Source organism: Alternaria arborescens (assembly GCF_004154835.1).
Source record: "Alternaria arborescens strain FERA 675 chromosome Unknown contig_4, whole genome shotgun sequence".
NCBI classification, from domain to species: domain Eukaryota; kingdom Fungi; phylum Ascomycota; class Dothideomycetes; order Pleosporales; family Pleosporaceae; genus Alternaria; species Alternaria arborescens.
Genome location: NW_021167859.1, coordinates 664,809 through 691,257, shown reverse-complemented (window position 1 = coordinate 691,257; position 26,449 = coordinate 664,809). Strand labels below are relative to the sequence as shown.

The window sequence follows — 26,449 nt, the reverse complement described above, 5'->3', positions numbered from 1 at the left end:
AGGCTGTAAACTGCTCTCGATACACATACACTTGGAAAATTATACATCGAAAAGATTGTGTTGATTAACATCTTCGTACTGCATCTACACTTGATATTAAAGCTTGTCCGTATTCCCACCTCTTCCTCCATCTATCCATTATTCAAGCCAACAGTATTCCTATCTAAACACCCAAGTACGTCCCACTGGTAATCTTCTTAACAGTAGCTACAGAGTTCCACCCAATCGCCGGACTAGCCGGCGCATTCTCCTCTGCATCCGCAAACGGGTCAGCCTCGCCATCGTCCTTCTTCGCGTTGAGAGGCGCCATCATGCTAACACCTAGCCCGCTACCCAGAGTCAAAGACTGCTCATCGCTAATCTCCCAGCGAGCTTCCGTGTTACCAGGTTTGGCCTGGCCGTCAGTTACGAAGCGTGCGCGTAGGGTTTGGGGGGCGGAGCCTTGAAAGAGGGTTACGTCGCCTAGACGCCAGTAAATGAGTCCCTTGTCGCGCGAGAAGGTACCAGTGGGCTTCGATTGGCACGACGTCGCTTTCGACCCAGGCTCGAGTCGAATCACAAGGACGAGGTTGCGAATGGTGATGCTTGTGGCACCGCCAAGTTCGAATCTGGGGTTGAGGGAGTAGTTGAGGATGGCAGACGTCTGTGTCGGTTCTGATTTCCAAGCTGGGGACAAAAGAATTGGTGGGAGGGAGCCGATGTTGCTGTCTTCGATGTGTAACTGGTAGTGAAAGGCTACCGATGTCTTCATGATCTTTGACAAATCTACGGTGTAGTTACCCGGGCTATCTGCCGACTGCTCGATGAATGCAGGGTTAGGAGCAACCTTCTCGAGTACAGGAAAGTTCTCTAAACGTATACTCTCGGTGCCGAAAGGACCGGCAGAGATGTCGACAGGGTTATACGCAAGCGCAACCTGCCCGATTACCATTGCCTTGGTAACGTTGCCCTGCTCGAACCACGCGCTGACGGTCTCCACTAACGACGCATTGAGCCCCGGTTCATGCAGGTCCGGGTGTCTGATTGTGGTACTAGCGGAGCTACTTAGCGATCGGCCCGAGCGGATGGATTGTGTATCCGATGTGGCATGGTCGTCCGATAATAATGCGCGATGTGGAGGCTTGAAAGCTGGAGAAGTAGGTTGAGGAGGGATAGCAGGAGCAGGAAACGTTGCTGAACCAGGGCCGGAAGCGGGACCAGATTCACTCGTTGGGAGCGGAGGCACCTCGCCTATGCTTTGAAGTTCTGGTGTTGCGGGGTTCGGTACGAATATCGTATTACGAACATCTCGGCGACCACGCAGCGTGCTTGATCGTTTTGGCTGTGCGGCTTGCTGTCCAAGTTTTAGCATATGTCCTCTAAGTATTTCCAGTGTTGCTTACTGCGCGCAGAGTGTTGACCAGGTTGGCGGTAGCTGCATCAGCGTCACCATCTTCTTCTTGAATGGGAGCATTTCTAATGTCAAGCTTGAATTGTGGCGGTGGATTGCCCTCATTTTGTGCCCTGATTCCAGTTAGCTACGCAGACTTTTGGGAACTAAACAATCTTACAGTCCTGCTTCCCTCTCGACTTCCGAGATGGCATCCAGAGCGGATGGGGGCACAGAGAAACCTTCAGAATCCTTTTCTGGTTCTGGCTGCGTCTCTATGACTGGAGGTGGTGGCAGGGGCTCTTTGAGCTCTGGTATAGAATCTTGAGCTGGCGTTGTTCCGTTTACAGCGCCTGGTGCGTCTGCCTCGGCGGACGACTCAGGTATGGTGCCGTTTGGGGCAGCCTCAGTGCTGCCCTGGCGGGTGAGGCTTGGGGAATCAGATCTTTGGGAAGTACTGGGCCTCTGCGAGAGGCGCCGTAGAGGCGAAGTTGGCCGTTCTGCAGTGGTGCTCAACGAGGAGCCCTGGTTCTCATTATTCTTTGCTTTGCCCTTGCCGAATCCACCGAATACCGAACCAAGGTTTGACGAAGAGTTTCGGTCTGGTGATGTCGCTCTGCCGTATGGATGAGCACTCTGTCTCCGTCGCCCCAAAACTGTCCCAAATCGCTTGAGAGGATTGGAGCTGTGTTTCTCGACAGAGCCGCTCTTCTGGCTCCTGTTGTCATCCGCTGCAGTGGGCGATGTTGGCAGAGGAGGAGGCGGTGCGAGGTTTCTCGAAGGAGTCCCTGGAATGCTCGGCTTTCGCACAGGTTGCGGTGCATCTCCGTTCCGCATCCTCAATGCCCACGTTTGTATCTCATCGGCTGTTTCGATGTTCAGCATGGCGTTCAACGTCTCTTCAGCTGTGGTCCTGCTGCGCTCCACCTGGTCGACTTCATGGGTTTGGAATTGCGTGAGCACATCGCGTAGGTGGTTCAGACGGGTCTCATCAATGGCCTGCAGTTGCTCGAAGACGTAGGGTGCTTGCGAGTCCCATTGCAGCTCAGCCTTCTCGATGTCCTGCACGGCATCGGCAACGGCGGACGCTTTGGCCTTTGATCCCTTATCGCGAAGTTTGCCTTGCTTCTTCTGCGCCGTGTCGATGTCTTTTGCGATTGCGGACAGGTTTCCCTGGATGTTGGCCATGGCCAGCACATCTCGGTTGCTGGCGGTGAAGTCGCGCAGGGGGCGTTCGACGTCGGCCTCGATCTTGGTGGCCAGGTGCGCGTGGGATTGGGCGACGGACTCGGTTGCGCTCACAATCTTCTGCCATGGGGTTGCGAAGATGCTGCCCCCGTGTTAGCTCAGCTCGTGCGCTGCGAGGCGAATGGGGCGGGAAGATACCCCAGATCCGACGACTCATCGGGCGGATGTCTGTTTGCGAGCTTCCGCAGACCTTGGACATATTGTTCTTCGACGCGACGACGTTCCTGCGCATTGGTGAGCACCCATGACGATGCGCGGCACCGGGGGCCGACCCACCTGTAGCCAGTCGGCAATGTGGTTGTTGAGCTGGCCGACATGTCTCATGCGACTGTCGAGGACGGTGACGGCTTGGGCGGGCGAAAGCGATGTCTAGACATGGTGTGAGCCGAAGCTGGGGGAGGGCATACAGACAGCTCTCACCAGCAATGCCGGGTATTCTTTGCGTTGGAGCTCCATGGCGACGAATGCGGGGGACAGGCGCACAGCCACAGGGTAGCAATTCGGGATATTTACATAGAGAGGAAGCTCGGCGAGCTTGTCGGGTGTCGTGGAGCTGTCACAACTGCGCTGTCAGTCATGGCTTGGGGCTCGTCGCTTTTGGCCTAGTCCAAGACACGCGGTTGTGCCCGGCATCTGACGTAACCTTGGTAACGACTAACCCTCGAGATGCCTCCCTGGACCCAGTCGCCAGTCGCCAGCTGCTTCCCACATGGACTCGAGACGCGCCAGAGCCTGTCTAGCCATTGCATGACTATGCGACTTGCTGAGCACGGCCAGCCCGTCCTTGGGCACCGACCGCGTCGGCTTGGGTAGTGTCGCGTCGCTCATTCGGGGCGACTCTTCTTCTTTTCCTGCCTTGACAACACCGCTGCTTGACTGCTACCCTGATACCTGTCCGACAACACCCATTGCGCCCCATGGCTTCCTCGGACTGGCGAGCGAGCCTGGGCTTCACTGCTCGCCTGATGGCTGTCACGAAAATGCAAGTAACATGTTTATACTGTCGCGCTAGGGAGCCCGGTACATGTTAGCACGGAACAGGGCCCGACCTTGTGCATGGCATATTTGCTTGATCGCAATTCACCCCTGGCGTGCAAAAGACACATCGGCCCAATCAGTACGCGTCCAACGTCATATTCCAGGACTGACAGCATTGCAGGACATCAGCCTACCAGACAGCGGACCCATCGCTGTCTGCAGACGATGCTCGTAAAAAAGCTACTGTAGCTGAGACGACCATCTACGCGAACGCTACATCTCTGGTACAGACCGCCTCTTGAAATTGGTAAAATTGTTTTGACCATGTTGCAGGACGACTATGACAGACTTTGCAATGACAAGATAACAACCCTTCCCAGACCGTCGCTCGACTTCCCAACACCAGAGGTCAGGACTTGCACTACAAGTGCATGCAAGTTTGCTAACCTAAACTCCAGGATGAAGATTATGTCCCGACACCGGGTGGGAAGCCCATTGGCAACTACCAAAATGCACTCTACCATCGTGAGGGTCTCTTCTCTGTCATTTACAAGGCACCTGCGCTGGGTGGTGAAAGTTACTTTCCAGCAGAGTCGCCTTCGAAGACCAAAGTTGTAGCGTTAAAGATTACTACACCATCAGTAATGGAGCCTCCGCACGACTCACAGCGAGAGGCTAAGATATTAGCCATGGCAGCGTCGGAGCGAGTCATTCCACTGATAGAAACCTTTCGTGAGAACGGAAGCCACTTTGTTCTGGTCTTCCCGTTCGTGCGCTACGACTTCAGCGACCTACTGCGGGACAAGAAACTTTCCAAGAGCCAGATTAAGTCGTGCTTGAAGGACCTCTTCGTTGGACTCGCCGACATCCATAGCAAAGGGATCATACACCGCGATGTCAAGCCTTCCAACATACTCCTCAAGTCTCTCGACGGGCCAGCATACCTTTCCGACTTTGGTATCGCATGGGCGCCTGAAGTGCCAGGGTCAGAATCCGCGGATGCGAAGATTACCGATGTTGGCACTACCTGCTACCGACCCCCGGAACTACTCTTTGGGAACCAAAAGTATGGCTGTAGCCTAGACCTGTGGGCTGCTGGTTGCACAGTCGCTGAAGCTCTTGACCCCAGCCACGAGACGCTGTTCGACTCCGGAGAACTAGGAAGCGATTTGGCCTTGATACAGAGCGTATTCAAGAAGCTCGGAACCCCGAACCTAGATGTCTGGCCGGTGAGTCGATCTATTTTGTCTGATTCTGAACTCTGCTAACTGAAGTAGGAGGCTGCAAGTTTCCGTGACTGGGGCAAGGTGCAATTCTACGAATACCCAACACAGGACTGGTCGGTCTTGCTGCCAAACCTTTCCGGGGTAGAGCGAGATGTCGTCGCCAGCCTAGTCAAATATGAGAGTGGCTCGAGAATGAGTGCATCCGAGGGGAGTTGGTGCGCCCAATACGGAGACATAGCTGACTGTATATGACAGGTGCTCAAGCATGCCTACTTTTCGTCTGCAGAATAAGTTTCTGGGTTCATGTTGGGGATAATTCGCGTCAGGACGCAACTTGAGGCGCGGGGCGATTCCGCACGCGCCGAGTAGCCTGACACATGCATAACATAATTTGTAAATATTAGTGAAATAGTGATATAACCATTTTTGCCAGCGATGCACTGGCCGAGTGATTGCAATCTAGAGTAATCAGCTGTGGGCGAGTGGACGTACACAAAGTGCGCTAGCGACGCAGGGTTGATCCTCGGCCGCTCACAAGCAACAGCATCACCACGGCAAAGTAGACGTAGAGCAACAACCGCACTGTCCCCCCGTATACCCAATTCCGCCCAACGAATTCCAGACATATTCCCCTGCAGTCGCCTGTATGTTGTCGCCGTCAAGATAGCAGCTTTCCGGCCCTGGCCTCAAGTCACAGCCCCTCATAGCACCGCCGCTGTCCCACATCGATCCCCGCCCTGGAAAACTTCCCAACCCACTCAACATGGCATTCCTATTCCGAAACAAGCAGAAGAACAACCTGGAGCTTACCCGCTCTATCAAAGAGCTTACGCTGCGGCTCGGGCAAGAAGACAGGCCCAACCCCAAGGTGCGACCAGACGACTGCTATGGGGCGCCTTGGGCGACATGGCTGACATGTGATAGCTAGAGGAAGGACTTGCTCTGGACCTGCAACAGATGAAAGTTAGACTTCAGGGCACACCCGGTAGGTTTGCTGTCCTTTCACCATGCACCTGCAGGGCTAGCTGCTGACGGCGCCAAAGACACAGAAGTCAACCCGGAGGCTGTCTTCCAGCTTCTTACAAACATCCTCAACGAAGACCTCCTCTATGCGCTAGCAATCAACATTCATAAGCTCCCCTTCGAGTCGCGAAAAGACGCCCAAGTCATCTTCTCCACTGCTTTCCGCTACAAGCCCGCAGGACAAGCTACACCGCAGGTATTGGAGCACGTCGTCGCATACCGACCGGATATTATAATAGCTCTATGTCGAGGCTACGACAGGCGAGAAAGCGCCATGCCATGTGGTGGCATCCTTCGTGAAGCGCTCAAGTACGATGCCATCGCTGCGCTGCTGCTCTATGACGAGCCAATGGAAGACGGAAAGACGCTTGACTTGGGCAACGTGAACCCTGATCTGCCGTCTTCTGGAAACGGTGTCTTCTGGAAGTTCTTTGACTGGATAGACAAGGGCGCGTTTGAAGTCAGTGCCGATGCATTTAACACATTCAGGGTAGGTTGACTGGCTGGAACATGTGAACGGACACGCTGACACACGACAGGAAATCCTGACAAAGCACAAGCCTTTAGTCGCTACATTCCTACAAACCAACTTTGACACCTTCTTCACCAAGTACAACTCGATGCTGATCCAGTCTGAGAGCTATGTGACGAAGCGCCAGTCTATCAAACTGCTGGGCGAGATCTTGCTCGACCGAGCGAACTACAATGTTATGACGCAATATGTTGACTCGGGGGAGCATCTCAAGATCATCATGAAGCTACTGCGAGACGACAGGAAGATGATCAACTACGAGGGTTTCCATGTCTTCAAGGTGAGTGTTGACGGGTGTGATTGTGCGTGTGTGTGTGTGTGTTGACAAACGCAGGTGTTCGTTGCCAACCCGAATAAATCGGTCGCAGTACAACGGATCCTGATTAGCAACCGGGACAAGCTGTTACGGTTCTTGCCGTCATTCTTGGACGACCGCACAGAAGACGAGCAGTTCATCGACGAGAAGAGCTTCTTGATCCGACAGATCGAGCAGCTTCCGCCAGCTCCGGTCGTGCCACCGACAGCGCAATAGCCAGTGTTGGAAGCGAGTATGATGTCTATCTGTTAGGTTTTGCATATCATGGCGTTTGAGGTTTGATATCCTTGGAGTTGTTCACAAGACGGGCGCAGCATCATCGGCGCATTTTAAACGGATGGATGTTGTGGATGCAGGGTGGGCTTGCAGATGCAGGGCCCGCAGTACGTTGTGCGCGGACAGCGGATCATGGTCGGCCTGCTTTTTCAAAAGTATGTTTGCGCATGTCAACCCCTTGGAGCTCCAAAAATAGTTGTTCAAGGAATGTTGAAGGTGTGCGAGCAATCCGACAGCAGGCCACATGCAGCATTACATACTATGATAGATACCAAGTGCTCGCGTGCTGTAGCCGGCATCTCGGATCCGCAAAGACATCTAGACTCCATATTTCATCACGCGGTGGATCTCCCGCGGCGAGCTTCCCCGCTTAATCGCTAACTATGACACGTGGTGGTGATTGGCTGCTATGGTGGCCGTCTGTCTGAGTCCGCGGCCAAGCCGGTGTCGCAGGTAGCAGGGCCGTAACAATCAAAACGTCGTACCTGCGGCAGACGGCTTACATTGTCGCGTTTGGAGAATTGTACCTGCATCGTTTCTGTCGCGTTGAAGCATCCCTTGACGCATCCTCCCGCTAAGCCCCTGATGCTAGCCCGTCGCTAGTTTAGGTAGGAAACCGGCTCTTCCTCCTTCTCGGCTTGGCGGCCAGACTAAAGCGAATCAGGTGCACGCCATCGAGCAGCATGACTTCAGAGGGGGCCCGGATAACTCGCTGGCTGCAGTTGCAGGACACCGCTACACACCAAGGCCCGCTGCTTAGTCCGGGGAATGAATTTCCTCTGAGAACCTTACCGTCTCTTCCCTCCGCCAGCTCCATCTCCGACCTGGATTCGGATGACGGCCCCCGAGTCTCGCAACCACGCACCAACATCGCGAAACTCATCCATCCGCCCACCCCTACCATGACGGATGAGCAGACGGCAGCTCGAAGACGTTCCTCCTCGCTCGCCGGCGCAACCCTGCCCACTAAAACAGACCTGAAGAAGCACCGCCGGCACCGTTCCGACCACATTGCTGAAGAAGGAGAAGAATCCTCGTCCGGTGCGGACCGTTCCGATTCCGACTCTGACAGCGACGACTCCGACCTCGACGACATGAGCGCAGACGGGCTCGAAGACGATGAGGAGACGGGCCTCACCAAGAGAGACAGGCGGAGACGCCGGAGAAGAAAGAGGAGGAACACGTTGCTCGACCAGCGCATCGTCCCCGACGATACGTACACAAAGGAGGAGAAGAAGCTCGCCGACCAGAACTTGCTCAAGTCCATGCTGGTCAACGGAGCCCTGATAGGCCTATGGTAGGACACAACCCCCCGTGTTGTCTCAGCCCAGCTAATGTGTCTAGGTACCTCTTCTCCATTTCGATATCTGTCTACAACAAATGGATGTTCAAGGAAGCCAAGGGCGACGGCGAGACCAAGAACATCTTTCCATTTCCGCTCTTCACAACATGCCTGCATATGGTCGTCCAGTTCACGCTTGCGTCGCTCGTTCTATTCCTAATACCCTCCTTTCGACCTCGACACGATTCCCTTAACCCTCACGCTGCCGGCGCGCGTATGGAGCCCTTGGACCCAAACAAGCCACTTATGACCAAATGGTTCTACTTCAGCAGACTCGGCCCGTGCGGTGCGGCCACCGGCATGGACATTGGCCTGGGCAATACGAGCTTGAAGTTCATCTCGTTGACATTTTTCAGTAAGGGATGAAATCTCGTTTCTCAGAACGCGGCTAACAACAACAGCCATGTGCAAATCATCTGCACTCGGCTTCGTGCTCATCTTCGCATTCCTCTTTCGCCTCGAACAGCCGTCCTGGCGACTTGTATTCATCATCCTTATCATGACCACTGGTGTCGTCATGATGGTAGCCGGCGAGGCTGCCTTTCACACACTCGGCTTCATTCTCGTCATGGTCTCAGCCTGCTCATCCGGCTTCCGCTGGTCCTTGACCCAAATTCTGCTCCTCCGCAACCCCGCGACCGCGAACCCATTTTCCTCCATCTTTTTCCTCGCACCCGTCATGTTCATCAGCATACTTATTCTCGCGATACCCGTGGAAGGCTTCTCCGCGCTCATGGAAGGTCTTTCACACCTATTCGAAACTAAAGGCACTGGCCTCGGCATTGGCATTCTTTTGTTCCCGGGAGTCCTGGCCTTCCTCATGACCTCGTCCGAGTTCGCTCTACTGAAGCGCACTTCGGTCGTCACTCTTAGCATTTGCGGCATTTTCAAGGAAGTTGTTACCATTGGAACCGCAAACCTCGTTTTCAAGGATCCCCTGACGCCTATCAACCTGACTGGGCTTGTTGTCACGATCGGCAGCATCGCGGCATACAATTACATGAAGATCAAGAAGATGAGGGAGGAAGCTCGCATGAATGCGCATCTCCAGAACCAAGAGGTGTATGCGCCTGTCAATACCGTGGATCCCTTGGAGCGCGACAGAAGAGGCAGTGTCGTTGTGCGACCAGGACAAGGCATTGTACGCCACAGTCTCCAGCTTGCGCCTGGACTAAGTGGGGGACAAGTAACGGAAGCTCCAGCGAGAACAAGCCCGATAAAAACCGCTCGGGACACTGAGTAGCATGCAAGTGTGCAGCGATTGTTTTGATTCTAGCGTGTGCATTGGGTATTTTATCGCATTCTGTAGCATCATGGGCGTTTGGAACATGTGGGTAGTGAAAGGCGAGCGTTCAACTGCCGCCGTGGGATTACTATACCCTTTCCCTGAGACTACATCTGAACCACATTCGCTATGTATTATCAATAACTATTTCACATGTTTGACAAGCTGTTAATCTGGTTGACGATGAACGCGAACGAGTTTATACGGTATTACGCGTGGTAGTGCATGTGGTAGCTCAGTGCAAAGACCAATCAACCACACTGGAGAGACTTCGGTGATCGCCATGAGCCGCGGAATTGCAGTCTAGGCATAACCCTTGGCCGCAGTTACCTCATCAGGGTCATGCACGTCGTGAACACCTGCCACTCCCACCCGCGCATGCACATGCACATCTCCTTCACTCCCCCTCCTGCCGTTTGCTCACGGCATTCTGTTTCGGGCAAACGTCCGACTTATAAGCGTGCGGCGCTTCCAGGGCTTGTTTCGCACAACGCAGGTTTCAGAAGCCCCGAAAGCCCGGCAGTAAGCCTCATCGTGGCTTAAGTAGTACTGCCTGCCGGCGTGCACCACTCTACCGCCGTTTTTCTACCTCCCGAGAAACGCGCAGTACTCCCTTCGCTTTCCCCCTTCGACAGCGACCTCACGTCGCTCTACTGCCGCCATGCGGCCTCTCACTACCCTCCTGGCGCTCCCTTTGGCGCTGTTGCCTTCGCTCGTCTTCGCGCAGGATCTCGAAGTCCAAGTCACAAAACCGGCCGAATGTACGCGCAAGACTCAGAAAGGCGACACCGTGTCGATGATGTACAAGGGCACGCTGCAAAGCGACGGCAGCAAGTTCGACTCGAGTTATGACCGAGGAACACCCTTCAGCTTCACGATTGGCAAGGGCCAGGTCATCAAAGGCTGGGACCAGGGATTGTTGGACATGTGTATAGGAGAAGGAAGGAAGTTGATCATCCCGCCCAACCTGGCATATGGCAACCGGGCTATGGGCACCAAGATTCCTGCGGGATCTACACTGAGTACGTGTGGTCCGTTACAGCCATCTGGCCCTGTCTAACCGTGTATGCAGTTTTTGAGACAGAACTCATGGGCATTGATGGTGTCAAGGCCGAACCGCCGAAGTCTGTTGAACCTACGCCGCCAGCTCCCGAGAAGTCAACCGCTGCCGTTACAGATGACAATGTCAACTCCAACGACGAAGAAGCGGCGCCCGAAAACGTACCGAGCCCTACCTCCACACCGTCATCCGAAGCTTCTCCTGTGGAGGCGAAGCCTGAGAAGACTGCAGCACCTGCTGCTAAGCCTAGTAAAATCGCCGAAGCACAAGAGAACCCCATGGATGGCGAGAGCGGCAAGGGCGAGTGCAACCTCCTTGGCAACTTCGCCTTGCTTGTGCAGGGTGCTCTCGGACTTCTCGCAGTGTCCTCTCTTGCCGTCAAGAGGCTGAGAGAGTCCCCGCGACGACCTATGAAGATTTGGTTCTTCGATGTCTCGAAGCAGGTCTTTGGTTCAGTTCTGTTGCACCTTGCAAATGTTCTGATGTCCATGTTGTCTTCTGGCAAATTCGATGTAGCAGCGACCACAAGCGCAACCACCAAGTATGCCGGAACGAACGAAGAGGGTGATCAGCCGAACCCATGTTCGTTCTATCTCCTCAACCTGGCCATCGACGTAAGTACATTCCTACTGACCCCTGTGTTTCGCGACTAACAAGCCTCAGACTACGATCGGCATACCCATTCTCGTGCTGCTCCTCAAGATCCTCCACGCCGCATTCGCGAAGACGCCCCTTGCCAACCCCCCAGAGTCCATCCGCAGCGGCAACTACGGCCAGCCACCACGCGCAACCTGGTGGCTTAAGCAGTCCATAATCTACTTCCTCGGTCTTATCGGCATGAAACTCTGTGTCCTCGCCATTTTCGCTTTCTTGCCTTGGATCGCATGGGTAGGAGACTGGGCACTTCGCTGGACAGAAGGGAACACGGCGCTACAGATCACTTTCGTCATGTTTATTTTCCCCTTGATTATGAACGCGTTACAGTACTGGATCATCGATAGCTTTATCAAGGATCCTGAGCATGGCAGCGGCAGTGGCACTGAGGGCAGGTATGGCGTTATTGGAGATGAGGATAGTGAGGATGAGGATGATGAGGAATGGTTGGAGAGACAGAGGCGGAGGCGTGAGGCGGGCATTGATGGCGAGGATAGTGATGTTGAGGCTGCTGAGGGTGATCCGTTGAAGGAGGCCAACCCTACCGTAGTCCCTGCAAGGAGTCGTAGTCTGAAGACTGGCGGCGACTACGATCCTGCGACTGACGGAGCAAGTGGCAGCCTCAAGACCAGGACGGAGTAGATTGATAGTGTGTTTTGATTGTTGTATTCGCATCTTCATTAGGACATGTTTGTTGTCGACGTCTCACGGCGACTCTGGGATATAGATATAGACATGCATTATATATGTGCAGGGAAACATATTGGTATTTTGAGCAAGCATAAGGACTAGTGTGGTAAATCAGCTAGAGTCTCTACAACATGGGCTTGATCTCCGCTGCTTCCTTGAAGTCTGCACCAGTCTTCGACCGCACTTCGTCTACGGTAACACCATCCGCAAGCTCAACCAGGGTCAAGCCCTCGGTAAAGTCGACGTCGAACACACACTACCCAACGTCAGTCTCCAGTACCAGCGTTTGAATCGAAAAGAGGTTACTTACCAAATCCGTGATAATCCGGCTTACACACGCCTTGCCCGTAAGCGGAAACTCGCACTGCTTAAGAATCTTCGGCCTTCCCTTCTTGTCCGTGTGTTCCATGGTAACAACAACCTTGGTGGCCTGCGGATTCGACACCAAATCCATAGCACCACCAAAGCCCTTGACCTTACCCGGCAACATCCAATTCGCCAGGTCGCCTCTTGCAGAAACTTGCATAGCGCCGAGGATTGTCAGGTTAATCTTCCCAGCACGAATCATGCCGAAACTCTCTTCTGAGCCGAAGCATGATGCGCCAGGGAGAAGTGTGACAGTTTCTTTGCCCGCGTTGATGAGATCGGGATCTTCAAGTCCCTTCTGTGGATAGGGACCGAGACCCAGGATGCCGTTTTCGGATTGAAGTTGGACTTCGACAGAGGGGTCAACAAAGGAAGGAGCGAGCATAGGCATGCCGATTCCGAGGTTGGCGTACATGCCGTTCTTGAACTCCTTGGCTGCACGACGGACGATGCGTTCGCGTTTCGAGGCTGCGTCGCCAGCGCCCAAGGCAGAAACCGCTTCCTGAGGGTCCTTTGCGTTGACGCCTTTTTCAATCTTCTTTTCAGCCGTCGATTGGATTACGCGGTCGACATAGATGCCTGGGACATGGACGGCGTTTGGTGGAATGTCACCGACTTCGACAATGTGCTCAGCTTCTACGATTGTTACTTTGGCGTTGCGAGCCATGGCGCCGTTGAAGTTCTGGGCTGAGAAGCGGAACTGGACGTTTCCCAGGCGGTCGGCTTTGTATGCTTTGATAAAAGCGTAGTCGCCCTTGATACTCTCCTCCATTACATAGCTCTTGCCAGCGAAGACTTTGACGTCGCGAGGTGTGGAATATTGTGCTACGCTGCCGTCACTGTTATGCTTGAGTGCTAGTTCGCCGGTCTGCACAACGGTGCCGAAAGCAGCGGGGGTGTAGAATGCTGGAATGCCGGCGCCACCGGCTCTACACCTCTCTGCTAGTGTGCCTTGGGGTGTGAGTTCCAGCTCCAACTCGCCAGTCAGATACATCTGTTCGAGGACCTTGTTCTCGCCCACGTAGCTTGCAATCATCTTCTTGACTTGTTTGCTTTCCAGCAACAAACCTAGACCTCCCCCAACCACGCCAGCATTGTTGGATACAGCGGTTAGGCCTGTGATTTTTGGTGTACTTTTTACTTGGTGAATGAGTGTATCTGGAACACCTGAAAGACCGAAGCCTCCGCACAAAAGCGTACTGTCGGATGACATGTCTTCGATGGCCGCTGCGGCACTTGGGTAAACCTTGTTGATCTCATTGCGGCGGAGAGACGACGAGAAGGAGCGCGAGAGGTTGAGGTATGTCTGCCAGAGTCAGTTGTTGCTTAACATGGGTTCAATGGTATTTGTGTACTTTTGTTGTGCTTCGCGAAAAGGTGCGCGCCGTGCGAAGGGTAAGGGATATCGACGGCATTATGGGCAGAGCTTGGTACAGGTAAACAAACTTGCAGAATATTATGTTCAGCCCTCAATCTACAGACTGGAAAGATATGTACAGGTGGCCGTGGAGAGGGATGCTGCGCCCCCGAAATCTATAGACCCAAGCATCGTCGCAGCCTCGGGAATCTTTAGTATGGGTTGCGTCGGCCTCTCCAAGCGGGAGGGCGGAACGGCGCCGACGCGGAATGTGGAGGAAAGTCGAGGGCCTGGAAAGCGGAGAGGTAAGATACCAGATGCTGATTGGGTGAGTGTGGGCTGACTCAGGCATACCACGGAGTTGTTTTCCAGCCCGGAACGTCTGATATTCATCAGGAGCCTTGGAGGCTCACGATTCTTCTCTACATGTCCAGCCCTTCCACCTAAAGTTCATGTCGTTGATCGGACCATTATATGAACCATCACCAAATTGCCGTCCATTACTCTAACACAACAGCCTCTCTCTCCTCTGCCCAGGGCCGATCAACGAGACAGTAGAGACATTTCACTTTCTTGATAAGAAACTGTTGAGGTTTGAAAAGAGGTGCAGAATCACAAAGCTGTATTGAACGGTTGGATGTTTACCAATGTCGCGACTGTACAATTCAAATGCGTTGTGAGATAGTAACCTCTCCGGCATTATCCATGAACTGATGGTATTCACGATCCGGGTCTTTATGCCTTGGCGAATTTTCAATATGGCAAACATATCCAAAGGGTTACGATAATGGCATGGAAGATGAGATGTCAGCTTCATTGTGGTGCTTGTAAGACCTTGAATGACGCAAATGCTCCCTAGGTGCGCATCGCTCATCTCTGTTGCACCACTCATAATCTTATCGCAGCCGACTAGATACCCAAGCAATCTCGCTATGCTTCGAAGCATCGCATTTTTCCAACGCAACTGGTAGCACAGCCTTCTGTTCGGCACCTCCGAATCCCAACTGGCCTAAGGCCCCCAGCCACATGTTACCCCCGCAAGTAAGCCGCCTAGCTGCGGCTAGACCCAATGCAGTAGCAATCATGGCCAAGACAGGCACGTCGTTCAGCTACACCTATCACCATCGGTCGATCACTACCTGGGTACCGTTATGATGGAGTGTAAGCTTAAGCCATCTGTAGTAATAAAGCTACAGAGATGCTCGCTTGTATGAGGCGTTTAGATCCGCCACAACCACCACCTTGGACCATACCCTCCGGTTGAACCTAAGCAGTCCTGTCCGATGTCGAAAGCGACCATGGCCCAGAAAGGACAAAACAAAGCAACGCGTCAATGCTGGGATTGTCTCAAACGGCGTCTAGTATGCGACAACACGTTCCCACATTGTATGAAGTGTCAGAAAGCCGGTCGTCAATGCTGTGGTTATGATGACGCAAAGCCGCTTCAGTGGATCCAGCCAGGCAAGGTAACTTCTAGGCGGAGGAGGAAGAAAGACGGTAGCTCGCCGAAAACCTACACCATTGAACCCATAGCCAATAGTGAGACGAGAACGTATCAGGATGTTAACGTACCTGAACAATCGAGCTGTAAGCCGATGCATGAAGAAGACTACATTTGTGAGCCTGTAGATTACGAAGCAGCCCTGTCGTCTTGGGAGAAGGATCGGGTCCCCTACCCTGGAGATCGGGTCACGGACCTCCATACGTTGTCTTTCAAGATGACAGCAAGTGCTAGAGAAGCGGGCAGGATATTTCAGATCGGTGGAAGGGCTAAGATCGAAGAGATTGTCGAAAGTGGTTCACATGAGGAGGCTGCAAAGTTGTTGCGCTCAGACCGTAATCCACTTCAACGACTGAAACGTCTACTCGAGGTTTTACAACTGCAGGACGTACCGAGATATGGGGATCTTATGGATGAAACCTCGGAAGTGGTGCAAGCTGTTCAATACTGTGAGTAATTCCTGACCTGACATTAGAGGCGCATCTAGGACTAGTCGCTGATGCTACCAGACAACCTACGCATACATACAACATACAAGGCAGCTGGAGAGCTAGCACCTAACCCGGCACTCGTGCCTTTCCCTCAACAGGCCTTGCATCTGCTCACCCCGGCAATCCACCATACGCTAGTCTGCCTGTCCCTCAATCATTTTATCCATACTTCTCCGTTGGGAACCGACCGCGCAGTGCTAGCTCCCAATCGGTGGAAGGTATACCACCACCGTGGAGCAGCTTTGCGGGCATTAGGCCAGCATATTGGCCAAGACAAGACAAGATGTTCGGATATGACAATCACTACCATTCTCATGTTCATGTGCTTGGAGGTATGTTGAGCCCGTGCCAATCGGTAGACTTCGAATCAAGTACTGATAAGTAGTTCCAGCTCCAGAATCCTAGCTTTGCTGACTGGCGCTCGCATGTGAATGGCATGAAGCGAATAGTCGACCTAAGAGGTGGGCCGAAGAAGCTTATGAAGGAAGCGCCGCACTTGGTGCCGTCGTTGGTACTTTACCTACTGTACGTTACTTTGTGATGTGAATTGCGGTCAGGGTCTAACTTGAGTGAACAGGATTGTGTCCGTGGCCAACACGTGCAGTCCGTCGTGGGACCAAGTTGAGATCAACAGCACTGCAGATGATGTGACCGAGGACATTGCCAGTATCTACAGTCTCATCTTTCCGTACACGCTTTGTCCACCCGAACTGTTCACCGAAATGCTGCATACAAACCGACTGCGCGCCAAAGCATCTGCGGCAGTCTTGCAGTGTGATTTTGATGTAGACCACACATTGAAGGCTTATGATCTGCTTGCTCGCATCGAAGCCTTCTCGGTTGAAGATTGGGCACAACCTGGCACCTTTTACGATGAATGGTTGATTGTTGGCACAGTGTACAAGTCCGCCCTCGCACTGTACGCCATCTTATCCTTGGGCTCGCTCACTGTCCTCCCAGCAGATGCTTCACTGCTTGACATTCAAACAGTTCACGGCGATATCCTACTCCGCAATCTGCGCACAGCACTCAAGGATCCGCGTATAGCTAGATTCATGGCATGGCCGCTGGTGGTGGTGGGTGTAGAAGCTATATACCGTAGAGAGGCGACGAGGGACTGGATCGGAGTGAGTTTGGAGGAGTTGAGCAGGACGCTAGGCACGAGTGGTCCGATCAAGGCGTGTTCGGTATTGAGGAGGTATTGGAAGGGCGGGGTTTCAGGGTGGGATGAGTGTTTCGATCGACCGTATGTGTTTGTCATCTAGAAAGCGAGCTAGTCAAGGCAGTGTAGCGTCTTTGGTCTCATGGTAGCAAAAACTTTGTGTTGTATCGCTAGTGTGCGTAATGTACAGGCTTGCTATACAGAGGGGGGGATGGAGGCCCCGTGACTCACACCCAAACGCCGATATATGCTGTTGTCGCGACAGAGAGGCAGCACTACCGCTCCAGGCCCTTGTTGTCTGGATCCTCATCGCCCTTGGTCTCCTTGACGTCTTTATACGGGCGGCCGGCGTAGAGCATGTACCCCTTCTCCTCAATGGTGCCCGTCTTCTCGTCTGCCTCGGCTCGTCCCTGGCCAAATGCGCCCGTCTCGAGTTGTCCCTGGACGGCGATGGGTCGGTTGCCGCGGAACCGCTTGCGCATGTCAATCATGCCTTTTTTGCATTCGGCGTACCCCTTCTGCAGCTGCTGGCACTGGGTGGGGAGGGTGTATTTGAGGGGTGGACGCAGACATTCGCCTGGCGTGTGCCGGTCGACCATTATGCAGTCGCTATTTTGGAGGCAGAATGCCAGCGCAGCGCCTAGCCACTACGGTTAGCCGAGGCAGTCGAGGGATGGTGAAACAGGCCATACGGATGTCTTTACATGATTGCGGCATGTTGGCTGGGTGGTCGTGTGTGGCTACCAGCGCATTCAACAACGCATGTGTGGAGTGACTTGGTGGAGCAAAAGCCCGTCGGCGGAAACGTCGCGCTAAGCTCCGGGGCTCAATGCGTTGTCACATGTCAGGGATGGACAGACGGACGGAAGCTTTCGTCTGGAACGTCATTTGGACATTCGCTACTGGATCCTGCTACCCGCCCTGGAGCCCTTCCTCACCGTAGTTCAGGAGGGGCTCAAGCTTCGACTTTCCAGAGGCCCGCGCTCCAGAGGGGCTATGCGTTGTCCTGCAAGTCTTTTGTCGACGCTTTAATTGCTCGTGTGCCCTCAAGTTTCGACACGCCCGTGGGCACCATGGCGCTCCACATACCCTTCCTGTCGCGCCTGCACATCCGCGAGTACGTCGCCCTGTCGGTTTCCGTGTGTCTCATCATCCTCGAATCCATCATCGCCGTCATCACCCTCGCCCTGCCCACGCCCATCATCAACTTCTGCTACCGCCTGACCCGCCGCCTGTTCAACCACCTCTCCTCGCCCTCGTCCAAGCGCTCGCGCCAGAAGAAGAAGGGCGTGTGGAGCTCCATCGCCAACGCCTCCGATTTTACCGAGCTATGCGACCTCTACGGCTACTACTGCGAGGAACACATTGTACAGACCGGTGATGGCTATCTCCTGGGTCTGCACCGCCTGGGCTGGCGACACGGCGAAGAAAACATGCGCGTCAACAGCGGAGACAAGGCAAAAGGCCTCAAGAAGAAGGTCGTCTACCTCCACCACGGCCTGATGATGAACAGCGAGGTCTGGGTTTGCTTGACCGATAAGCAGCGATGCTTGCCGTTTGAGCTGGTGGAGCGAGGATACGACGTCTGGCTCGGCAACAACCGCGGAAACAAGTACTCCAAGAAGAGCGTCCATACTCCCCCTACCTCGAGCAGCTTCTGGAATTTCAGCATGGACCAATTCGCCTTCCACGACATTCCCGACTCCATTGCCTACATTCTCGAGACTACGCATCAGCCATCGCTATCGTACATTGGCTTTTCCCAAGGAACCGCCCAGGCCTTTGCAACATTATCTATCCACCCTACGCTCAACGAGAAGGTTGATGTTTTCATTGCGCTGGCCCCAGCCATGTCGCCCAAGGGCGTTGCGTCAGGCATTGTCGACGCTTTCGTGAAAGCTTCTCCGGACATTCTGTACTTGGCCTTTGGACGCAAGACCATTCTCCCGTCGGCGACCATGTGGCAATCTATCCTATATCCACCCATCTTCGTTCGCTTCATTGACACATCCCTGCGCTTCCTGTTCAACTGGTCCGCTGTCAACATTCTGCCCGAGCAAAAGCTCGCAGCATACCCACATCTGTATTCATACACGTCGACCAAGAGCGTGGTACACTGGTTCCAGATCATTCGAAACGGCACATTTCAAATGTACGACGATGAAGCGCCAAACCCAATCACCTCGAATCGGTCCAAGTACTACAAAGTCGCCAAATTCCCAACCAAGAACATCAAAACGCCCATTGTGCTTGTCTACGGTGGTTCAGACAGTCTAGTCGACATTGATGTTATGCTTAAGGAGCTGCCGTCTCATACTATAGCAAAAGAAATCCCCCACTACGAGCATCTGGACTTTTTATGGGCCGAGTCGGTCGACACTCTCGTTTTTCCACATGTCTTTGAAGCACTGGATAAATTTGCAACTTCAGAACCGGCAGCTCTAGAGGGTCAAAAACAACGACGCTTGCGATCACCAGGCAGGTATCAAGGTCTTTTGCCAGAATCCAGTAAGCTCCCTGGGTTAGACGCCGAAGACTACGACGAAGACGATGCGGGAGACGAGAGCGCGACAGCTCCAGTAGCGCTACGGACAAGAAAGGTGTCCCAGCCCTCGCGGACGCCGAGCTCCATCGATGGTACGACATTAGCCGAAAGGCCGGTGTCGTTAGCCAGTGCCGTCTCCCCACCCAAGACAACACGACCTGCTACGCATCGGAGGGCTGTTACAGAGGAGAAACCCTCGCCTGTCCGCAGTAGAATCATGTCACCACCTCCGTCACACAGAATGTCAACCATGTCTACACCAGACCCCACAAACAGGATGTCAACCATATCTACACCAGATCCTTCAAATAGGATATCAACCATATCCTTCAACTCCCCAGGTGCGTCAGTTGGCGATTCGCAAATCACGGAAAAGACCTCCACGTCTCGGCCTGAGGGATGGTGGTCCTCGGACGAAGTCGCTGGTACGGATCCGTCTCAAACTACCACACCCGCTAACCAAACCCCCGCCAGGAGGTCAAGCTTCGACAGCCAGCAGAGCACGAAGAGTATGGCGGGCAAAATCGGAGCCAATGGTATCACTCTTGGCGCGGGCAAAGCCGTCAGCGGACTCACACAAGGAGAAGGATTCGACTTCGGCGAGGGCAGTAGTAACAAGAGTCAAATCGATCGGGAAAGACTACTGGAGGCGGATAGGAAACAGCGGAGGAACGTCTTGAAAAAGAAGCATCCATCTAGTGGTTGATGTGACGAGTGACGACCATTTGTGTATTACCTGTTGGTTGCAAATTGAATGACAAGAATCTTCATGGCTACCTCATAGCGGCTTTAGAATTTGCAATTTCTCGACTAGCATCTATCTTGTGTACGAAGGAGAAGGATCGAAGGACCTTTTCAGATACTCCCTGGCACCATCTCAACCCCACTTCAGGCCACCTTCACAAATGTGATTGGCCACGGAGCCCGGCGCCGCTGCACCTCTGCAGCGTAATGAGACCTCACTCTTACTTCACTCTTACCTAGGCTACGTGTTTGCAACAATGCTATAGATGCCAACCAATCACTTCTCGATCCTGTGGGACGCGCCCGAGATCAGCAACACCCTAAGCTATATTGCACATACCATGACATGGATATGGAACAGCGCTGTAACCATCTACCGCACTCTGTCGCGCATGTTGTTGCCTAAACACTTCAACGGAAAGGTGAGCAGTTGTTCCTTTGGGCTTGCGGCCTGCAATTATGACCAATGCTCAAAAATGATGAAAAGGACGATTACGATCCCGCATATCGGAGCTTCGTCTTCTACAGGACCTTGTCTCCTAATGAGGTAAGTCGACGTCGATGATTTGCGGTACAAGAAGGCACGCTAATTTACACGTGTAATTAAGTCGTTGTCAAGTTTTGGCAGACCGTCGATGGAGAGTGGGATGGATGAAATGGAGGAATCACAAAGACCACATGCATAAAAGAGGCTATTTCAAGTGGAAACCAGTTCTGACTGGGTTGTCTCCGTGTATGTGTCGTGAACTGAGCTACCTCTGTTCGGACATCTAGAGTCCCTTACATAGCCGATGACAAGAGAAATGGGTTTGGGTCATCACTTCACCCAACTGCTAACTAGGCGGCTCCGAAAAATCGCCTCCTTCATGCTCCAGCTCCATGGGATCGTCCGGCCGCATCTGGTGATGCATTTGCTGCTGCATCTGTTGTTGCATGAGCTGCTGCTGCGATAGGTTCATCTCGGAAGCATCCCAGTCCAGATTACTGAAAGGCGCTGAATGCCACCACAATTGTTGCATTTCAACAATAGGCACTCCTTGGTCGAAGCTTGTGAAGAACGGGTTACCAAAAGCAGAAGGTGTTGGTTGTTGTGTGGGTAAAGGATATTGGAGCAGCGGATCCACGAGATGATCATGGGATAGTGGGGGTGGGTAGTTTGGCGGCATCTCTTCCGAGAAACCTGTACCGCTTGGTGTATCCCATGAAGTTGACTGTGACGGGAACGTAGAAGATGCACCGGAACGGGCCGGTCGCGCAGGCTGCGAGGTCCAATTACTATCGTCGTCAATCAACTCCTTTACCTGCTCCTGAAGAACTGGAGCGCAGCTATTCAAAATCTTGTAAACGACGTCGTGAGCACGAGCCGCAACTGGGTCGTTTGCTTTCATAGCCCGAAGCCAGCGTATCATCTTTTTGATACACGCAAGGATATCGGCTTTCTCGTCTTTCAGATGCTTGCCCTCATAGGCCATCTCGAGCAGAAGTACGGCTAAAGCTTGCATAACTAACGTGACGACAGTCAGCTTTGATGAAACAGTACTTCAACCATGGTAGACTTACTGATATGAACCACATCCCACCATGGCCCTTGGGAGTAGATAAAGCCTGTATCTGGCTGCTCGGGAAACAGCATTGCCATCTGTCGAGCTGCTTCGACACAAGTCTCAGCAGTGTCGGTGTTGAAGTTCATGGACTTCGAACTCTCCGTTGCTATCCTCCGTTCGATTCGGCATAGACAAGGTCTAGTAATAAGAACTTTCGTACTCCAATAGTAGATTCTGAGCAGGAACCGTTCACGGTTGAGATCGGATCGTTGAGTCCAAGTACTGGGTCGAGCATCCTCAGGTGGTAAAGCCGTCTGCACCCAGTTTTCTAGCTCCTTGAGTAACTCCGTGATTCTCGTTTGAACGTACTGTAGGTATACTAGTCAGGAAATGGCCATAGATTCGTATGAGAAATTGTTCGCTGGCAATGGAAAAAACCATTTGGAGGAAAACTACACGTACCTGCCAAGATTGTACCGCAGTTCGAGGTGAATACAGACTGAGAAGGACCTTTTGTTGAATGATAGTCAGGGTAATATACATATGGAGATAGTGGCTCTTGTCTGTCTTCCGTTTGCCAGACTCGGAAGCTCTATTATTTGCCGTGGTTTGAGGCGAGCCGTAGTTGGTGCGAATGCGAGATGTTTGTCGGGTTGGCGATTCGGGGGATTGTTGTGGCAAGGATACAGTACAATCCTCGTTCCCGATGACTGGAGGACGGCCGGTGATAGAAGAGACGAGACACTCTATTGAGTGCAAACACCACCATGTTTTTACCAGCGGCTCCCTCCTGGAATCACTCAATGAAGTGTCCTCGTTGCGCAAGTGCAGACCGAGCGCCAAGGCAAGCCTGATAGAAAGTCCTATCATAATCCATGCTCTACTCACATGCCCAATTACAAGGAAGTAAAAGGCCAACGTTCCTGTCTGAGAGTGCATGTTAGGTAGTTGTCAGCAGATAGGACCAATGGGAACTCACAGCTTGGATTTTGTCTAGGCTGGGAGCTGCAAGAAAGGTCAGAGTGTCTTTCAAACCCAGAAGCTGGACTGCTCTTGTCATGTATATCAGATGGTCCCTCTCGTCGCCTCTCCACTCTGCGCCAACAAGGTGTGAATATTTTGCGCCAATCGCGAAGAGCAAATTCATGGTTGCACGCCATCCGTCGGGTACGAAAAATGGGTGCCCATGTTTAGAAGCTTGGATATAGCGGCGAAACTGGTCCTCGAAATTGGCAGGCATGAGTGGGAATGTACCGTGCACAGTGTCCATGTAACAGGCAAAGAACTTCTCAGCGATCTCTGGGCTTGGCATCTCCCTAGGGTCCACCGCTATGTCAATCTCGATGTCGTCGCTGTCAAGGTAGAAAGTCGCGTCCGTGATATGGTGCATCGATCCTGGTCTAGCATTCTGCCTCCGTTCATGTAGAGCGTCGGATCGTTCATCGATCGCTTCAGTACTCGCACCAGGAGGGCCGTACCGTTGACCACGGGGATCTGTGTTGCCGCGTTCTGCTTGGCGCTGGACGCTCCGTAGCCATTGGACTTCAGAGTTCTGACCCATATAGCCGGTTTCTCTTGCATGTGGATCACGCATCAAATCTTCATCAAGGAAGTCAAGGTCTTCGTTGGATCCCACTGAGGCCGTCACGAAGGCCTCTCCGTGGTCACTATGATTCTCACCTTGACGTGTCGGTGAATGATCGCGCGGTCTCTTTCCCCGCATTCTTACGGACTGTAATGAACCCGACGAGACCAAATCATCCTCTACCTGCAATGGAAGTAATGTTAATGGTTACCTTGCAGGATATGATAGGAAACCAGATGGTCAAAGGGCCGCCTACATCGTGTAAAGTCTGATTGATGATCTTCCTATCTTCCTCATCGACGCGCCCCTTGAGGTCTTTCAGGAGATTGAGGAGATTCTTGTTCAGCCGCATGGCCCTGTAGAATTAGCATACATGTAGCCAAGTAAGGAGTCTAGTTTTACATACTCTCCTAGGCGATCTCGCCGTGCTGGATCGTACACACACGTCAGGTTGCTGCGTTCGCAGTTGGCGCAACGCGGTGTATCACCAGAACACCTGACTTCTGGAGTTTTGTCAGCACCGGCAATTGAGTGCGGATGTATAAGGCTGTATACTTCGTTTACGGCACGTTTTGCATGCTCTTGCTCTAAAAGAACGGGTTAGAATATAGTGTCTTGGTGTTGGAGGTGGAGTCACTGACACTCTTTCTTCTTTGTCGGGTCTCTCCGAGTTTTCGTTACCCTGCTGCGGCGCCGTCTTTTGAATCGCGGTCTTCCTACCCTGTCCATCACTGGACTGACCAAGTGGGATTTGCTGCATAGCACAGGCTGACGACGATTATAAACCAGTAGAGGACCCGTACTGCCAATGCAGATGCAGCTCGCGCATAAATCCGCTTCCAAAGAAGCGAATAAGTCACGTGTTGAGTTCCGGGCAAGGTCTCCGTAGACCTCGTACCGTATGAGGTATGAGGGGAAACAGATCTCCAGGACAGTATGGCGCGTGAAGGGACCCGGTGACGCACAGTAGTTGAAGAAGCACAGCGCTGAGTGGCTCTGGCGGACAATTCAGACAAGAGATAGTCCACTTCTGTAAACGCGAACGGGTGGTTGTGAAGGTGCCGCTACTGGGGGATAAGACTTATTACACCTTTCAGAAGAATGATAGGCGGATACCCATCCACCAATCAAGGTCTGCAATGTCGGTCCACGTTCAGAAAAAGCGTCGTGTTGCGATCTTGAGGTGGGCAGATAAAGTTGGATGGATTTAGCAATGGCTCTACATACAAGCGGGTATTGCCCAGCCGGGATCGAGATTCGAGGTAGGGCAGCGAATGGCCCCGCAGAAGAGGCCTGCGAGCCGCCATGGCATCCCGGGCTGTCAGATTATCGCAACAAAAACTGTACAAAGGATCCAGAAGACACGCAGCATAAACGACCTGGAGGGAATCTGAGAAGGTCCTCGGGTCGGCGTGCTATTTGAGCGTACGTAGGTAGCCAGCGCGCTATTTCGCAGTATGCGCGATGATACAGGTCATACCCACCAGGAATACCTCGCTTCTATTCATTACTACAGATATGTTAGATGGAGTGCTTGTGGTCATCAGGGTATCGAATTTGGTGGCAAATACTCACAGACTTTACGTGCTGTCAAGAGGCATTCCGTACACCTTGTAAAAAAAAACTTCTATACCTCCTTGGGCCAGCCTTCGGACGTCCATGTTCGTGCTACGGGGCAGGCGATGCTCTGTTTGGGTATGCGAAGTAACGCCAGATACTATTGGGTTGCGACTGATTCTCCAATCCTCGCTCGATCACGATCGTACAGAGCAGCCTATGTGTCTCGCTCCAGGGTACCTAGGTAGCTGTAGCTTAGCAGTTTTAGCGGCACTGTCTGATGTGCATGTGTTATAACGCCTTGAGTTCATATTAGAATCCAGCGGCCACATAGAACGGCCGAGGTTTGCTTGCTGGCGCAAACAAGAGCTGAATGACCCGAGTTCTGCCCTGCCCAGGGGATGTTCAAATGTGGGTCGCGTTATTCCACTTCTGGAAATTTTTGCTAGCTCACCAATCCCAGCTAGCGTAAAATGGGGCTCGGCATCAATCCGCAAACATCTTGGGTTGCTTTGAAGCATCCCACACCTATACCCATACACTCTTTTCTTCTGAATATACCGAGATCTTCCAATGCCTTCAAGAACAAAGTCATGTGCAGTGTGTCGAAAGAAACGCATTAGGTGCGACGCGACGGTTCCGCAATGTCTAATGTGCATCCGCACTGGTCGCGAATGTCCTGGACTTCCAGATGGACCCTTGTTCGTTGATATGACGAACATTGCAAAGAATGGAATGCAAAAGCGCAAGCCAAAGGCACTGATCAGGAGCTCGGGACTCAATACTCAGGCTCGGATGCGTTGTGATGGCCTGCCATTGTATCGGACCTCGCAACGAACAATTGTGACCGAGTCATTCTACGCACGCTTCCTGGCATACTTTACGTCCGATGGCGAAGGGACAGATATTAGGAATCGGCGTACTTGGTTGCATAGCCTGCCTGTCTTGACCACGGATGGCACGAATGAAGCGTTGGTATTGGCAGTACAAGCTACGGCATCTGTCTACTGTGCTGTCGAAACTGACAATCTAGCATTGACGCAATACTCTCGGAAACTATACGGCGAAGCGTTACGGACACACTATCGATTCATTTCACGGCCACAGAACAAGTATGAGGTTACAGTACATATGGTATCTACGAGTGTCCTGTTCAGCTTCTTCGAGGCTATCCAAGCTACAGATGCCGAAGCATATCGCTCACACATCTACGGAGCTGTCCGGATGCTTGAAGTGACCAAACCAAAGCAATGTTCAGGAGGGGCATTATGTCAGATCTTCTGTAAGCACTCACATACGGGTATATTTGGGGTATAGGCTAACCTCCCGTCTTTCTTATGCAGACCATCTCCGGACCCAGATGGTATTCATCAATCTGACTAGGGATTGCGAAGAAACACCCTTTCAAGTACAAAGAATCTTGCACGGGTCACTAGAATACATCCGACTACCCGTGTTCCAGAGATTGCTGAGCCATGTATCCTACCTGATAGAAGAAAACGCTGCACAGGAAAGCGACGCATCACAACACCCTATTGACCCCGAGACGTATACGGAGGTCGCGACCAATATCGAAGAGCTCTGGCTTGAGCATGCAG

At 52.8% G+C, this 26,449-nt stretch overlaps 10 protein-coding genes across 10 annotated transcripts; 6 read left to right on the top strand and 4 right to left on the bottom strand.

The window, feature by feature from the left end:
* Nucleotides 1-163: 163 nt before the first annotated feature.
* Nucleotides 164-3,073, bottom strand: AA0111_g2333 (hypothetical protein; the record flags this gene model as incomplete). The annotated part of the gene is made up of 6 exons (XM_028648093.1): nucleotides 164-1,333; nucleotides 1,383-1,503; nucleotides 1,551-2,699; nucleotides 2,756-2,841; nucleotides 2,894-2,986; nucleotides 3,038-3,073. The coding sequence occupies 6 exons, from the start codon at nucleotides 3,071-3,073 to the stop codon at nucleotides 164-166; spliced, it is 2,655 nt and encodes an 884-aa protein (XP_028510042.1).
* Nucleotides 3,074-3,919: 846 nt separating this feature from the next.
* On the top strand, nucleotides 3,920-5,073 carry AA0111_g2332 (hypothetical protein; the record flags this gene model as incomplete). The annotated part of the gene is made up of 3 exons (XM_028648092.1): nucleotides 3,920-4,003; nucleotides 4,054-4,824; nucleotides 4,873-5,073. 3 exons carry the CDS (start codon nucleotides 3,920-3,922, stop codon nucleotides 5,071-5,073), a joined length of 1,056 nt encoding a protein of 351 aa, XP_028510041.1.
* A 511-nt stretch (nucleotides 5,074-5,584) lies between these two features.
* AA0111_g2331 (Conidiophore development protein) lies at nucleotides 5,585-6,908 on the top strand (the record flags this gene model as incomplete). Its single annotated transcript, XM_028648091.1, has 5 exons — nucleotides 5,585-5,689; nucleotides 5,746-5,806; nucleotides 5,865-6,334; nucleotides 6,384-6,656; nucleotides 6,711-6,908. 5 exons carry the CDS (start codon nucleotides 5,585-5,587, stop codon nucleotides 6,906-6,908), a joined length of 1,107 nt encoding a protein of 368 aa, XP_028510044.1.
* A 743-nt stretch (nucleotides 6,909-7,651) lies between these two features.
* On the top strand, nucleotides 7,652-9,553 carry AA0111_g2330 (hypothetical protein; the record flags this gene model as incomplete). The annotated part of the gene is made up of 3 exons (XM_028648090.1): nucleotides 7,652-8,265; nucleotides 8,313-8,665; nucleotides 8,712-9,553. 3 exons carry the CDS (start codon nucleotides 7,652-7,654, stop codon nucleotides 9,551-9,553), a joined length of 1,809 nt encoding a protein of 602 aa, XP_028510043.1.
* A 703-nt stretch (nucleotides 9,554-10,256) lies between these two features.
* Nucleotides 10,257-11,951, top strand: AA0111_g2329 (hypothetical protein; the record flags this gene model as incomplete). The annotated part of the gene is made up of 3 exons (XM_028648088.1): nucleotides 10,257-10,617; nucleotides 10,668-11,269; nucleotides 11,319-11,951. 3 exons carry the CDS (start codon nucleotides 10,257-10,259, stop codon nucleotides 11,949-11,951), a joined length of 1,596 nt encoding a protein of 531 aa, XP_028510344.1.
* A 172-nt stretch (nucleotides 11,952-12,123) lies between these two features.
* Nucleotides 12,124-13,780, bottom strand: AA0111_g2328 (Succinyl-CoA:3-ketoacid coenzyme A transferase 1; the record flags this gene model as incomplete). Its single annotated transcript, XM_028648087.1, has 3 exons — nucleotides 12,124-12,255; nucleotides 12,310-13,671; nucleotides 13,721-13,780. 3 exons carry the CDS (start codon nucleotides 13,778-13,780, stop codon nucleotides 12,124-12,126), a joined length of 1,554 nt encoding a protein of 517 aa, XP_028510345.1.
* A 1,660-nt stretch (nucleotides 13,781-15,440) lies between these two features.
* On the top strand, nucleotides 15,441-16,979 carry AA0111_g2327 (hypothetical protein; the record flags this gene model as incomplete). The annotated part of the gene is made up of 4 exons (XM_028648086.1): nucleotides 15,441-15,672; nucleotides 15,733-16,046; nucleotides 16,106-16,239; nucleotides 16,292-16,979. 4 exons carry the CDS (start codon nucleotides 15,441-15,443, stop codon nucleotides 16,977-16,979), a joined length of 1,368 nt encoding a protein of 455 aa, XP_028510282.1.
* Nucleotides 16,980-17,151: 172 nt separating this feature from the next.
* Nucleotides 17,152-17,593, bottom strand: AA0111_g2326 (hypothetical protein; the record flags this gene model as incomplete). Its single annotated transcript, XM_028648085.1, has 2 exons — nucleotides 17,152-17,516; nucleotides 17,569-17,593. The coding sequence occupies 2 exons, from the start codon at nucleotides 17,591-17,593 to the stop codon at nucleotides 17,152-17,154; spliced, it is 390 nt and encodes a 129-aa protein (XP_028509872.1).
* A 356-nt stretch (nucleotides 17,594-17,949) lies between these two features.
* AA0111_g2325 (putative lipase) lies at nucleotides 17,950-20,127 on the top strand (the record flags this gene model as incomplete). The annotated part of the gene is made up of 1 exon (XM_028648084.1): nucleotides 17,950-20,127. The coding sequence occupies one exon, from the start codon at nucleotides 17,950-17,952 to the stop codon at nucleotides 20,125-20,127; it is 2,178 nt and encodes a 725-aa protein (XP_028510280.1).
* Nucleotides 20,128-20,998: 871 nt separating this feature from the next.
* On the bottom strand, nucleotides 20,999-23,646 carry AA0111_g2324 (hypothetical protein; the record flags this gene model as incomplete). The annotated part of the gene is made up of 5 exons (XM_028648083.1): nucleotides 20,999-21,669; nucleotides 21,726-22,077; nucleotides 22,172-22,636; nucleotides 22,689-23,477; nucleotides 23,551-23,646. The coding sequence occupies 5 exons, from the start codon at nucleotides 23,644-23,646 to the stop codon at nucleotides 20,999-21,001; spliced, it is 2,373 nt and encodes a 790-aa protein (XP_028510281.1).
* Nucleotides 23,647-26,449: the final 2,803 nt, after the last annotated feature.